At 38.8% G+C, this 13789-nt stretch overlaps 1 protein-coding gene across 10 annotated transcripts in view; it reads left to right on the top strand.

Moving 5' to 3' along the window:
* Window positions 1-13541, top strand: part of NEBL (nebulette) — a 174279-nt gene extending 160738 nt beyond the window's left edge. For 4 of the 10 annotated variants that reach the window (XM_082193626.1, XM_082193631.1, XM_082193630.1 and 1 more), the window contains 9 exons: window positions 359-463; window positions 1335-1427; window positions 2389-2481; window positions 2955-3059; window positions 3946-4117; window positions 4971-5063; window positions 6272-6397; window positions 11181-11296; window positions 12957-13541. In XM_082193626.1, coding sequence (XP_082049752.1) covers window positions 359-463; window positions 1335-1427; window positions 2389-2481; window positions 2955-3059; window positions 3946-4117; window positions 4971-5063; window positions 6272-6397; window positions 11181-11296; window positions 12957-13133 — 1080 coding nt within the window. In that variant the 3' untranslated portion in view covers window positions 13134-13541. Of the gene's footprint in view, window positions 1-358; window positions 464-1334; window positions 1428-1913; window positions 2349-2388; window positions 2482-2954; window positions 3060-3945; window positions 4118-4970; window positions 5064-6271; window positions 6398-11180; window positions 11297-12956 lie in introns of those variants that run through there. The other 6 variants (XM_082193632.1, XM_082193633.1, XM_082193628.1 and 3 more) reach the window with 4 other exon arrangements.
* Window positions 13542-13789: the final 248 nt, after the last annotated feature.

Below are 13789 nucleotides of genomic sequence, written 5' to 3'. Positions count from 1 at the left end.
GAGTAATTAAGTGGCGCTTGCAGTTCGGAAGTGTCCTCCTGCACACAGGGTTGTTCGTTTTGTTCTGATATGAGTCTTCTTTTTTAATAAGTATGCATGCTTCCAATGGCAGTGCATTTGTTTTAATGTGTGGATGCTAAAATAAAAATAATAAAAGATACAGACTTTAATTCTGAGTTATATTAAGGCCCAGTTTGCCATTGTATAGGAATTGTGAAGTGTCAGTAAAGTAGGCTTACACATATTTAAGCCTATTCGGTTGTTTAATTGCTTAATACATACATACTTACTTTGACACTAATACTAATAATTTTATTATTTATACCCCACCCATCTGGCTGGGCTTTCTATTTTGTAGAAAAAGTACAAAGATGAAGCAGAGAAGATGATGTGCTCCTACTCTGCTGTTCCAGACACTCCTGAAATCGAGAGAATTAAAAACACACAGAGAAATATCAGTGCTGTAAGTAGCAACAATCCAAATTTTAAGGGAAACTCTTAACAAAGTTCAACATCAAATGAACTCTCTTGTGTCCCAGGGCACAATGAAAAATGTACCGTTCATTGTCCCCAAGCCAATTGCATACCCTCGTTGGTAAAGGTTGTACCACTCCTGTTGGGGGGTGGTTATTGTTATTGTTATTGTTTTGTTTTTGTTTGTTATCATGGTATGTAATTTTTTAAAAAAATATTGTAAACTGCCCTGTGATCCTCAGATGAAGGGCGGTATAGAAGTTTAATAAATAATAATAATTGCAATAATAATTTTCACAGTACTGTGGGAAAAGGAAGCAATACAACATTTTTTTTTTGTGCACTGCAATCTTCTACACAGTTATGTGGACCTAAACCCCATTGAATTCAATGGAGCCAAATATATTATGGCATAAGCTTTTATGGACCAGAGAAAGTATGAAGTGTACTCTACTCCATTGTTGGTTTATACTATAATAAATTTATTAGTCTTTAAGTGGTGGGATGCTGTGATGGAGGTGAGGGTAGCCTTGCACTCTTTTTAAAGGGCTACAAGAACAGGTATACGAGAAAGAGCTCAACCTTTATCAGATGCTAAGAGCCAGGACAATTAAACCTTAAACATCTGTGGATATCACTGCGAAGTATGCTACCTGTTATCGCCTTTCCCAATGTGCACTCTTTTCATATGAGGTTCCAGTAAAGAAAATGAGTTTATTAGTTCTTGTGGTGATTGAGTTAGTTTATGGGAAGCTAAAACAACAGAGGCGGTATAATTTAGTATTTGGAACATTGCCTGTTGTTGCAAACTTGTGCCAGGAAGCATACCCTCATAATTATTTTTCTATTGTTCAATAAAGGTATTGTACAAGAAAGTGATAGGAGCTGGTACAGCAGTAACAGAGACTCCAGAGATTGAACGAGTAAAGAAAAACCAGCAAAATATTAGCGCAGTAAGTTTTTTGTGCAAATCATTATTATTGCTGTTGTTATTGTTTGTGGATATGCACTGTACTAAAAAACAACAAACAAAAATAGAACTATAAAACCGACATTCCAAGTGAAATATATCATAATTCAGAATCAGTCAGATTCCCCTGCCCACATGCATTGCAAACCCTGGGGGCAAGCCCTTTGGAGCAAAGAAGCAGTGGACACAGGAAGAGTTAAGCACTCTCCCTTTCTTTCATTCTCCCAATTCAGGAGCTATTTACAGAAGAGGGGGGGGGGGGGAAAGCCCAGCCTCTTAATATATGCGTGTAACTCTTAATCTCAGGGTCGTGGGTTCGAGCCCCATATTAGGTGAAAGATTCCAGCATTGCAGGGGATTGGACTAGATTCTCACCGTGGCCCCTTCCAACTCTGCAGTTCTACGATTCTATCCCCTGATTATATATGCATGAAGTGTCCTTTTTTCTTGTATATTTCTGTCTCTGCAGTACTTCTTGAGGAGTCTCAGTCTAACACCCAGTTTTGCAGCTTCTTATGATATCCTTCTGACTTCATCAGAATGTTTGACTTTATATTGTAAACGCTGAAATGAAACAAATTCCCAACCTGCACTTAATATTGTCGAAAGAGGATAGATCTATTTTAGGGACTATGTGTCAGGTTTTAAACTTCCTTTCCCTTTTTGTGCACCAGCCCTGTAACTGCAGTAAAAATCCCTGTTGAACCAAATGGAGGCTGTACAGCAGAAGTAGCACTAATATACCTTGGAGCAAATTACGTTTAAGTTAGTAATGCTTCTCTATGCACATATTTTACCAATGAAATACAAAGAAATAATTAGGTTATGCTTCAGCATACAGCTTTAAATACCGAACTAATTAGAACATTTGGAATTTAAACACCAGGTGCCCTATTTATCATTGTTCAGTTGCAATGTTATTTATATATATCTGAAATTAATAGGCTTACTATAAAGTGCAACCTGGTAAAGCAACTGCTGTCAGTGTCACTCCTGAGATGGAGAGAGTCAAGAAGAATCAAGAAATTATCAGCTCGGCAAGTCCTTTGTTTTTTCCTTGTTTCTTTTTATTGTTTTGGATTAATAAAGAATTTAAGTTTTCTGTGATGAGTGCATCATGCCCTTAACAAATTATGTCCTTAATAAATTAATTTTGAATCTTTAAGAGTACTACAGAAATGTGTATTTATCCTTTTGGCCTAGTGACTGCTAATAATGAAGCAGTAGGTTCCATATGTGTTTTTCTTGTTTCTCCACTTTGTTTTTTAATGACTTTGCCAATGTTTACTACATTTTTTGTATCATGTATTATTAACTAGTCGGTTATGAATTGTAGTGAAGGCCAATGACTTTGAATGGGTAGACCAGTGCAATGCGCATTACCACATCTCCACAATGCCTGTTCATTTTGGGATAGAACAGTAAAAGAATATCAGTTGCTTGTGACATTCAGCATGATTTTCCTGTCAAGTTGTGCACACTCGAAAAATCCATGTGCTGTCTTTTGCAGGTCAAGTACAGCAGAGATCAGCAACAGATGAAAGGTAGACCTAGTATGATTCTAGACACACCTGAGCTGAGGCATGTCAAAGAGACACAAAACAACATCTCAATGGTAGGGTACATTTTTCACATGGCTAGTGTGTTCTGAAGAACAGTAGCTGTAGATTGGATTGGATTGAACCCTTCATTAATCTAGGTAACTAGCACGATGCGCTAAAGTCTGGACTGAGTTTTCCTCCTTACACAGTGGTTCTTGGGGTGGGGGTTTGCTAACTGCATTTAAATGTTGCATATTGCTATACTAATAAAACGACTTCCCTAACCATTCACTCGTGTGGCTTCTTAAAGACACTTCACGTGGTTCCTCTCTGTTCCAGCATTGCAGATTTTAACTGGAGAGGGTGATACACACACACACACACTGCCTTGTGCCTGTGCATGTTTTTGATTTGTGTGTGCAAGTGTAATTCTGAATTTGGTTGCTATGATTGCCTTTGCCTGAAGGATTGTGTATGTGTGAGTGTGCTGTGTATATGACCGTATGTGAGGAATGGGGGAGGGAGGCTTTTAAAAAGCATATCGATATCTGTAATACCTTGAAAAGTCATACTAATTTGAAATTTTATCCTAACGTATTGATATGGGGCATTTGTGCTTTCTACAACTGAAATTGAATGAAATGTAAGATGATTTTGAAGGGTTTAGCACCATCATTTGCATGTGAATGTAACACTAAATGCAATAGGCTGCATGCGACTTTTTATCTGTATACAAAAAGTAATTATCTTAAAAAAACAAAACCAGCGACGACAATGGGAATTGCACATCTATTGGGCCTTGTAGCGGCAAGGAACAATTGCATGTCAGTGCTTAGCAGCTTGAAATAAGCAAAAATGTCAGTGCCCAAGAAAAATAATGTTGACAATGCCTATCTTCTACAGCTCTCAATACACCTTGTCATTGGCCTAGAAAATAATAAACTTCCCACCCCTCTCCAGGTCAAATACCATGAAGATTTTGAGAAGACGAAAGGCAGAGGTTTCACTCCAATAGTGGACGATCCTGTGACTGAACGGGTGAGAAGAAACACCCAGGTGGTTAGTGATGCTGCCTACAAAGGCGTCCACCCACATATAGTTGAAATGGACAGGAGACCTGGAATAATTGTGGGTAAGTTTGTACTCTGTGCTTTACTGACCCAAATATATTATGTGGGCCAGCTCTGCAGAATAATCTTGCTCTGTTATTTACTTACTTACCTAACTATCTTGTTCTTTCTAGTTGCAGTGTTCTCTGTATTTGATGTTTTGTACCTTTGTTTCATATGCAGTTCCTTCTTAAGATTAAAACGATAGGTCAGTTTTGGGTTATCAGGCGATAATTGTCTGCCGCAGAATTCCTGATTGCAGTCACCTCTGAAGTAATGAGTATAGTAATTAACAGAACAGATGATAAGATGAAAGGTATTTTAATCAAACATTAATTTGCTCTACAAAGGCTGAAAGGTAAAGAAAGAGAGAGACACAATATAAAAAGTACTTAAATTGTTAATATGAGCAGCCAATTATTAACATTCTTAACTTTCTTTTTAAAAAATGAAAGTAATCACAGAAGAAATTGCCATTTGACTTTTTCACGTAGATTAGCAGAAAAGGAATTCAGCTCCATGATTTTAATACCTGGTATGATGAGATTTTTATTGTTGGAAAAGTCGTGTTATTTTTATTTGCAAACTATAAGTGCTGACCTGTGCATTGAAATGAAAATGAGATGCATTCATTCTTTTCCTTCAGTACCACACTAAGAATCTTGTAAAGTTATTTCTGCAATGTTGGATAGTATTTATGAAACTATGAAGCCACAAATCATATCTCACACTTTTTCACATGTTATTTTCCCCATGGTCAAATCCATGGTAAAATCCATCTCCATTGCCCCCAGGGATTATTTATGTCTTCCCTGATAACATCTTTGTGCTTTTACTTTCTTCCCCCAACTGTTTTACTGTTCCTTTTTGGAAAAGACCTCAAAGTTTGGCGCACAGATCCTGGCTCCATCTTCGACATTGACCCTTTGGAAGATAATATTCAGTCTAGGAGTCTACATATGCTTTCGGGTATTGTTTAACATGATCTTCTCCAGTGCTTGATTGTAGTCAAGTCATATTTGACCAGCCCATCTAATGATGTAGTTGCTGCTTTTCAGAACTGATTTGTGTGAGCACAGAAGCAATTTTTTTAATGGGGTGGCCGCATTCATGTGAATTGTCATTGGCCTGTGCACTAATTCACTGAGTGAGGCTTCATTTACTCCACATGTTTGCGTTTCCTGAGGCAATTTACTGATGTCTGGACTGGCCTAAAGGCTGCAGATCTAATGCCCACTACTGTCTAATTTAAGCACTGGGTGTTTATTCCAATTATGAAATTTATTTAATTTCAAGGCAATGGTTAGTTTAATTTTTGCTATGGATCACGTGGCTTGGCTTATAGAATGATCCAGAATGCAATTTAAAGTCGGTGATAGGTCTTGTGGGTTTTCTATCAGCTGCCTAGATTCTGTGGTTAAACGCAAACCATTTAATACCACATCTCAAAAAGAACAACACATAGCCTCCATGAGCTATCCATTGTATCCTTTAAATAACTGAATAACTAAATATAATCTGCTTGCTGCTATGATTTTACACACACACACATACACACACACACACAAAAATTCTATACTGCCCTTCACCTAAGGATCACAGGGGAGTTATAATCCACATTACAGCAAGTTTCTCCATGGTTCCTCTTAAGGGTAAGCAACACAATTTCCCTTTGGGCAGTAAAATGTCTTATGTCACAGCCATAGGAGCCCAGCTCTTAGAGGCCAAGGTCCCTTCACCCCCACCAATAAAATATTTGAGGGGGCTGCCCTCCCCAAGTTGATGGATATTGCCATTCAAATGGTATGCACAAGTCATGTCATGTGATTGATTATGTGGGGTGGGGCTTACCTGGCCTTCCCAATACTGTATTCAAGTTGGCACCACTGGTCACAGCTGTACCAGTATTTGTGGGAACAGTCCGTGCGTAGCCCTAGCCATAATCCAACAGCGGCATTCTTGTGCGAACAGTTTCCCATACTTGCACATTTTAGTGAGCTCACAGATTCCAGTTATTAGTATCTTGGGGCAGTTTTGCACAAGATGTTGCTGGCATGGGAAGTACCCAAGTTGTCAGCCCTGTTATTTGAATAAAAACAAACAAATAAAGTAGCTCTCTCTTACTTTACTCATCTGTCCTATAGCTATTTACTGCAGTATTGTGTTTCCCCTCGTAGAAAAAGCAAGACGTTACAGTAAACAGCATTTCCGTTCTACCAGTACTTCTGGCGTTGGAGATGACAAATCAGAGGGCTCTATGTTTTCTTGTTCCAGTGAGGTAACAAGGCCATCTAACGAAGGAGGTACCCATAGATGTCCTCTGTTCCCTTCTGATTAACAGTCACAGTGTGCCTGTTTCCTTGCACATCTCCAGGTTAACTCAGCAACCCAGGTTTGCCCAGTAAACAAACAGCTGTCTAAGAGAAGTATTTGTATTGATGTCAAAGAGCCCTTGAGATAGCCAGTAAGATTTTGGTTTGTTTGTTTTTTTGCATGCAGTGTTTGATTCACAGGTCTTAATGCCTCTTCTTGGTTAGCTATTAACATCCTTGTTAAATAAAATATTTTTTGTTTGTTTTAATGAAGTTCATCCACCTCTGACTTCAGCTGTGTAGAGTGCAAATAACTTCAAATATGTGACTTTAAGTGGGGAGGTGGGGAAAGGAAGGGGGTCAGTCTATTTATTACCTTTGTCCCAAGTACAAGCTCATTGGATAGTGTGAGGAGAACATAGAGACCGGGGCTGTCTAATGTAGTTTTGGTCAACTATGTTTGAAAGGTGTTCATGGTCTTTGCCATGTGCTGTTATTGCACAGCAAGAGGTGCAATGTTTTAGTTGATTTAGGATGCCAGCACAGTGTTACAAGCAGTTATGTTGCGCAGTCCTACACCCACGCACACCCACACACCCATACCATATGTGTTTGTCTGTCTATGTGCGTATTCTGTATTGTGTTGGGTATTTTGTAGGAGTACACAGCATCTAAGTCACTGAGAGGGGCAAGTACCCAACTCTTGAATTATTTTATACTTTCTGCTATTGTGTTTGCAGGGCCCCTGATCATTTAAATTAAAGGTTTGTGCTCCACTGTAAATCACATTCTTAACACACATTATCACAGAGCAACTTGTAGACTGAGGACTGATAGTTCAGGCTTCCCCGTGTTTCTTGCATGCTTTTATTGGAATTCTGGTATATGCTGGCAAAGTCCCAGCTCATTCAATCTTCATGCCAGTGTTCTGAACAAAGTTGCCAACCATTTCCTTAAATGAATATACATGGAGAGCTTAATAAGCATGCTTGTTGTTGTGTCTGTGCTTTAAAGTGGATTTTGCATTACACTTAAATATGTCTATGAAATATTCATTGCAATCTTCTATTCTTCTTGACTATATTTCCAGGCCATTTAAACTATGCCTTGTCATTTCAGGGAGGTATTTCGTCTTAAAACTGAATAGCTTTAGCGCTCCCATTAGCATCTGACAACTATGTGTTTCTTATTTGGAATTTAATATTTGGGTCTCTGAAATTTGCCGAGTTCAAGCCCATTAGTGATAAACTGTATTTTCTATTATGAAACACCTCTTAAAATAAATGTGTTAATCTGAAAAGAAGGTCCTCTCCCATAATGAGTTATCTTGCTTACTACATTTCTGTAAAGTCCTGAATACCTTTCTTCAGTTGTAGTTGACATAAGTTGCGATTCAAATATATATATATATAAATGAGAGAGATCCAGCCACTAACAAATGTTTTGCAGTTCCAGTGAACTAAGTCTGAGAAGTATCCCTTTGTTGTAAGGCACAAATACAAAGGAATGCAAAATTATAAAAAGTGCCAAAAACCAACAATGCAATGAAATTAAGGAAAATAAAACCATCCTGAGAAAACATTTCACAGTTAGGGGGCTACCACAGAATTTTGAATATATATAATAGTACATGTGTTTCCATTAATGTAGCGACTGCATTGTGGTCCCATGGATGGTGCATCTTGGATACGATATTTTATGAGCTACCTATACATCAGCGAAAGGGGTTGGGTAGGCAAGACTTCTCAGCCTAATGGAATCTGTGTGCATTTATGTAATAAAGCGGCAAACATTCCCCCATTCAGACACATAAAGGGTTTCTAGCTGGCCTGTTTAGTAGGCTCTAATATTAGAATATTTTATGAATGGTTTTGTAGATCAAAGGATCTCTTTGTTCAAATTGTTACTTTCCAGGCTTTATGATTTTGCAACTATTATACAATTAGATTATATATACTTCATGGTTCATTTCAGTGCATTTCCTGTTGAGATGCATAGTGAAAAGAAAGTAAGTCATAAAAGCAAAGTTAAGATTCCATCAGATTTTCTAGTTGAGTAGATAATTAAAACCAAACCACATTTTAATCATACTTAATGGAGCAAGGAGCTTTTATGATACAGCAGTCTTTTGTTATTGTTTGCTTATTTAACCATGTGTAAAAACCTAGCAATTTGTAATGGCTTTGTTATTTTTCGGAAAAATGGGGAAGATTTTACTGCATGGGGAAAGAGCTCATACAATTAAAAAGGTTTTGCATGGTAAAGTATTCTGTCTTGGAAAGACCAACGATCTTTAAAATTTCTTTTATTTTTTTACATAAGGTTTATACCATCGGAATGGGAATGTCAATAGGACTTCAGGCAGGCGGGGTAGAAAGGTCTTGAGCAATAGATAAAATAATATCTATAGGGCAAGGTTAAATAAGGACACGCAGTGATGATCCCTCCACCACGAGGGACTCTTTATGAACCAAATCCAGCATTGACTGCCTAATATCAAGGTTAGACGCTATGCAGTCTGCTGGGATGTGGAAGGCTCTAGGCATCCTGGGTAGTATTATCTGCAGCTTATACTGCATGATGCAACATTGCCACTTTTCGTGCCAAACTCCCCTTTGGAACTGAGTTTAAAGTGGACTGTGATGAATTGACAAGCAGTTCCTTCCTGCTGAGCTGCCTTAGGATGGGGCCAGGTATAGTGCTGCCTGTGACTTGCACACCCTCGGGTAGGAGTACTCTGTGCCTGTTATTTGCCCTGGGCAATGGAACATTCAGCTGGCAGCTCTGCATCTCTTTGGGAGCAGGACTGCTTGCTTTCCTGCAAGATCCCTGCGGGCACATGTATGTAGTGTGTAAAGTTTAAGAAAGTTTTCATTAGGTCTAAGTGATCAAAGGCAAAAGGCAGGAGGACGCCTCAAAAACAAACAAACAAACAAACAGACAGACAGACAGACAGACAGACAGACAGAAAGATCTAGCTAACCTATGAATGCCTATAACTCACAGACATAGGGTTGTCTTGGGTACAGGAGCGGTACGTTGGGTCTGTATAGAATTGCAGGTGGGGAGCAAAGAAATAATGACCACTTGTGCAAATGTTCTTTAGAGTGATAATTGTTCAGTGCAACCAGTAAGTTTAGCTGCATGTGGGCCTGAGTTGCATGTACTGATTTGCATGCTTACAGGAAATGGAGATTAGTGTTCGTTACTAATGAACTAATGAAATTTCTCAGCTTCCCCACTTGATCACATCTTCCAATCAGTTGCTCAGTCTGTAGATGAAAAAGGTATTTGGGAAGACATGACATCCCTGCTTAAAAGGAAAATGATACTAGAGAAGTTGTGTGTCTTAAAGAGACATATCCTTGGCATGGGATATGCCAGGGATATCTCTCTCCCTGACCTCGTGACTATAAAACACAGGCTAATTTTTCTCCTTCCCCCACATTGTGTCTCTCCCCCCCCCGCTGCCTTGGGCAACATCTTGCTTGATAAAATGTTCTCCACAACTCAAAAGCTTGCTACTATTTTGTGACATTTTGGCTGGTCCCAATAACCCAACAGCAGATTTAGGACATTTGTTTCGTATGGACCAACATACCGGCCACCTTTGTGTGTATTTTTACTCAATCAATAAATGGAGGAAGAGAAAATCACAATGTCACTCCACTTTTAGAAGGGCAACCTAGATCCTTCTGCAGGAATGGGGAGGACTGGGCCCACTGGTGCCAAAATGACAACATCCTCATGTCTCCATAATATCTAATCCGGAGGTAGCCAATGTGGTGCTCTCCAGATGTTGTTGGACACCAACTCCCACCAGCCCCATCCAATATGGCCAATGCTTAGGGATGATGGGAACAGAGTCCAACAACATCTGGAAGTAGCTATGCTGGCTACCCCTGGTTTAACCTACATCCAAAGAACTCGGGAACAGATATACTCCTTTGGGTGAGAGAATCTGGAGACCTTTTGATGCGCTTTTGGATCCCTTGATAACAATTGTTTTCCCTCACCTAATATAATAGCAGCTTGTATCTGTGTCCATTGTGGTGTTCTAGGTTAATAAAACTGCTTGTTTGGTAGAAGGATTGCATGTCTTTCTGTTTTAGCAGAACCCTGGTCCCAAAGTGAATATGAGTTGTTTGCTGCCCACTGCATTTGTAGTGTAGACAGCACAGAAGTAATTTCCTTTACTGCTGAAGTGAGCTCTGTCTGCGAAGAGAGGTGTGAATGCACCTCTTGTGACTCTCTGGGTAGTTGATCAGCAAGATGTAGGAAGGTTGTGAGGCCAGAACCACATCTACCAACCTTTGATTTCCATGTTGGGGTATGTAGCCATAGATTGTAAACAAGTACTGCTTCATAGAATAAAAAAGTCAAGGGGGTACAGCTCTTTTGAAGTGGAATTGTAGACAACACAACATTGCTATGTGATTTTTTTTTTTTTGGTTCACTCTTACAGGGCAAATTTGTGCTGCTTTTCTCTTGATTCAGATATAACCTTGAGTAAATTACACTTTTCCTTGCATCTGCCAGGTTTGGAGTGTCGGTGTGTGCCTGGGGAGTCCCCCACCAAATTTTAAAGTTAGTTTTTCTATCTAAGACAAGCTTTTTTTGTGTATACAGAAGCTCTTTCTGCTTACTCCAGTTCCTAGTGAGGAAACCAACACCTGCAGATGTTGTAAAGGGAGAAGAAAGCATCACTTCACTTAATGAATGACCATAGCATGTTCCCTTGTAGTAATTCATTTATGTTTCTTTTGCCATGCAGCCCCTGTACTCCCGGGGGCATATCAACAAAGTCAGCCCCAAGGATATGGTTACATGCACCAGACTAGTATGTCGTCTATGAGATCGATGCATTCACAGCCACATTCAGCTACCTTGGTGAGTATTGAGTTAAATAATTAATCCTTTTCACAGCAGCCTCTCTCCTGCAAACACAATTATTTTCCCTTTTTCCTCTATAACTGAGCCTGTCTTAAAAAACCTTTATCTTGCACTTTTTCACATGGGCTATGAACATGTTCTCTAGACCTAACCTGAGCAAACTTGATTTTTTTTTGTAAGAGACCTCTTTAAGTCCTTAAAGGAGTACAAATCTCAATTACATATTGCAATCTATGCAGTAGTTAAATTACTACATTGTAATTGAATTATGGTGGAGATTTCCCCTGACAGCTGCCTTATGTAGAACTTTGAGCTTTGTTTCTCAGTTATACCCAGATCATAATAAGTTTCTAAAAAGTTTTAGAAGTTTTTCACAGCGTCGCTGTGCTGTCTGGAGCTGAAAGGAGCCATATTCCTAAACTTCTGAAGGGCATCAGGCTGTCCCAGAATCATAAGATACAGTAAAGAATCGCATTCCCACACCTTCTAATACAGTATTTGATATTCCGACTATCTCTTGATGTTTCTGGCATATGGCTGGAAACTGACACTTAAAAAACACACAACACAACCTCAGCTTGATGAAGAATGATGGATTAAAACACTACCAAAAACCCACCATAAACTGCTTTGAACGGCAGTGAATAAATGTGTAAAATTGTTAGGATCTTCAAACTCTGAGTTAAAAGCTTTCTGTAAACAATGAAATATTGCTGCAAGCATTTCCACCCCCGAATGCATCATAGGACCCATCCATACATCCACTTCTCCCATACCTTTTTGGCATGGATCTGAGCAGTTTTTCATTTGTCTTGCCACTTTCCCCGGGAAAACCCACTCTTTACTGCTGAATTAGAACAAATATCTGCAGAAAAACCAGGTTAAAGCAGCTGCACAAGCATAAGTGTGGACAAGCTGGAATCTTGGGTGGAATAATAATAATAATAATAATAATAATAATAATAATAATAATAATTAAAATAAAATAAAATAAAATAAAATACAATCCCACCCATGTGACTGGGTTGCCCCAGCCAATCTGGGCGACTCCCAACAGATTCTTCTATACTTGCGTTGGCATAAATGTGTTTAGGAAATTGTGGTTGCTTAAGAATACATTTTGAAATACTGTCTTCCCTGACTGATCACTAAGTTTAGCTAGCAAACGTGACCACATCTTTATGGTGAATATCTAAAAAACTCCCCAACAATAATGTGTACATATCTATGTGTAATATGTGTGGTTATATACAGTACAATTAATGGCAGGAAAAGGGTGAAAATCCTCCTCACAATATAGTTGATCATTGAATTTGCCTGATTTAGAGTATTGTGACATATAATTGGTATGTTATATTGTGTGCTTTTAAAGTGCCAGTTCATACCAATGGTATTCTCCCCAAATATGGATATCTTAGCTTATTTTATGACGACCAGGCAAGTGACAATGCATATTTCAAAAGTGTTTCTAACATTCAGGGCTGCGTACTCAAGACTATCCCTAGCTCCATGAAGAATAATTTCTTTGCAATTTGAAAATTTGCTGATCTATACAACCCGCATTGCTGGTGACATATAATGTAGGTTTGTAGAGACTGGTTTGTTGGAAAGTCTGTGAATTGTGTTTAATGGACTCTCCTCTCCTTTCTTTTCACAGAGAACATATAGAGCAATGTATGACTATAGTGCCCAAGATGAAGATGAAGTTTCATTCAGGGATGGAGACTACATCATCAATGTGCAACCAATTGACGATGGTTGGATGTATGGTACTGTTCAGAGAACTGGGAAAACTGGAATGCTTCCAGCAAATTACATTGAGTTTGTTAATTAATACTCACCGTTAGTACTTCTGAGCTTTATTTTGATTTACTTAAGCTTTACAAACGTACTTTTAAGACCACATCTTCATTACTTCCCTGTTAATGTAACAATCAGTGCTCCTTTCTGGAAGTCAACACACAATTCCTCTAACAAGTCCAAGAAGCACAGAGTTCCCAAAGTGTGCTGCTTAAACGGATATAGAAAAACTTGTTGGTGGAAGCCTGGTGCTTGTAATCATGTAAAGGTTTCTACTAATTAGCTCCCGGATAGGTTTCTGCCTTTACAGGAGGCTGCATTTCCCACTTAAGTTTTAATCACAAAGCAGCTGGTCTTTTTTATTGTGTGACTTTGAAATTGTAAGAGGTTATACCTTGGTGTTAAGGTCCGAGTAATTAAAAATCCAAGTTAACAGAACAAATCTTTTGTTGTTGTGATAAATGACATGCTCAGAAGTTGCTTACAACTGCCTGGCAGCCTTAAACAAAACGTATCTTGTACTTAATGCCGGAAGCTTCCTGACACACAGCTGTCCAGTCTACTGTATTCTTCCCTGAAGCTTTCATTTTCTCTCATCCATAGTCCCAATTCATGTTAGTCCTCCCAAACTACCAGTTGGAATGATCTCCATGACAATAGCTGTGCCTTTTTGCACAGTTAGAAACAATT

This window comes from Podarcis vaucheri, assembly GCF_965113315.1.
Source record: "Podarcis vaucheri genome assembly, chromosome: 12".
NCBI lineage: Eukaryota > Metazoa > Chordata > Lepidosauria > Squamata > Lacertidae > Podarcis > Podarcis vaucheri.
Note: the sequence above shows the minus strand (reverse complement) of the source record. Positions and strands in the feature narration are given on the sequence as shown.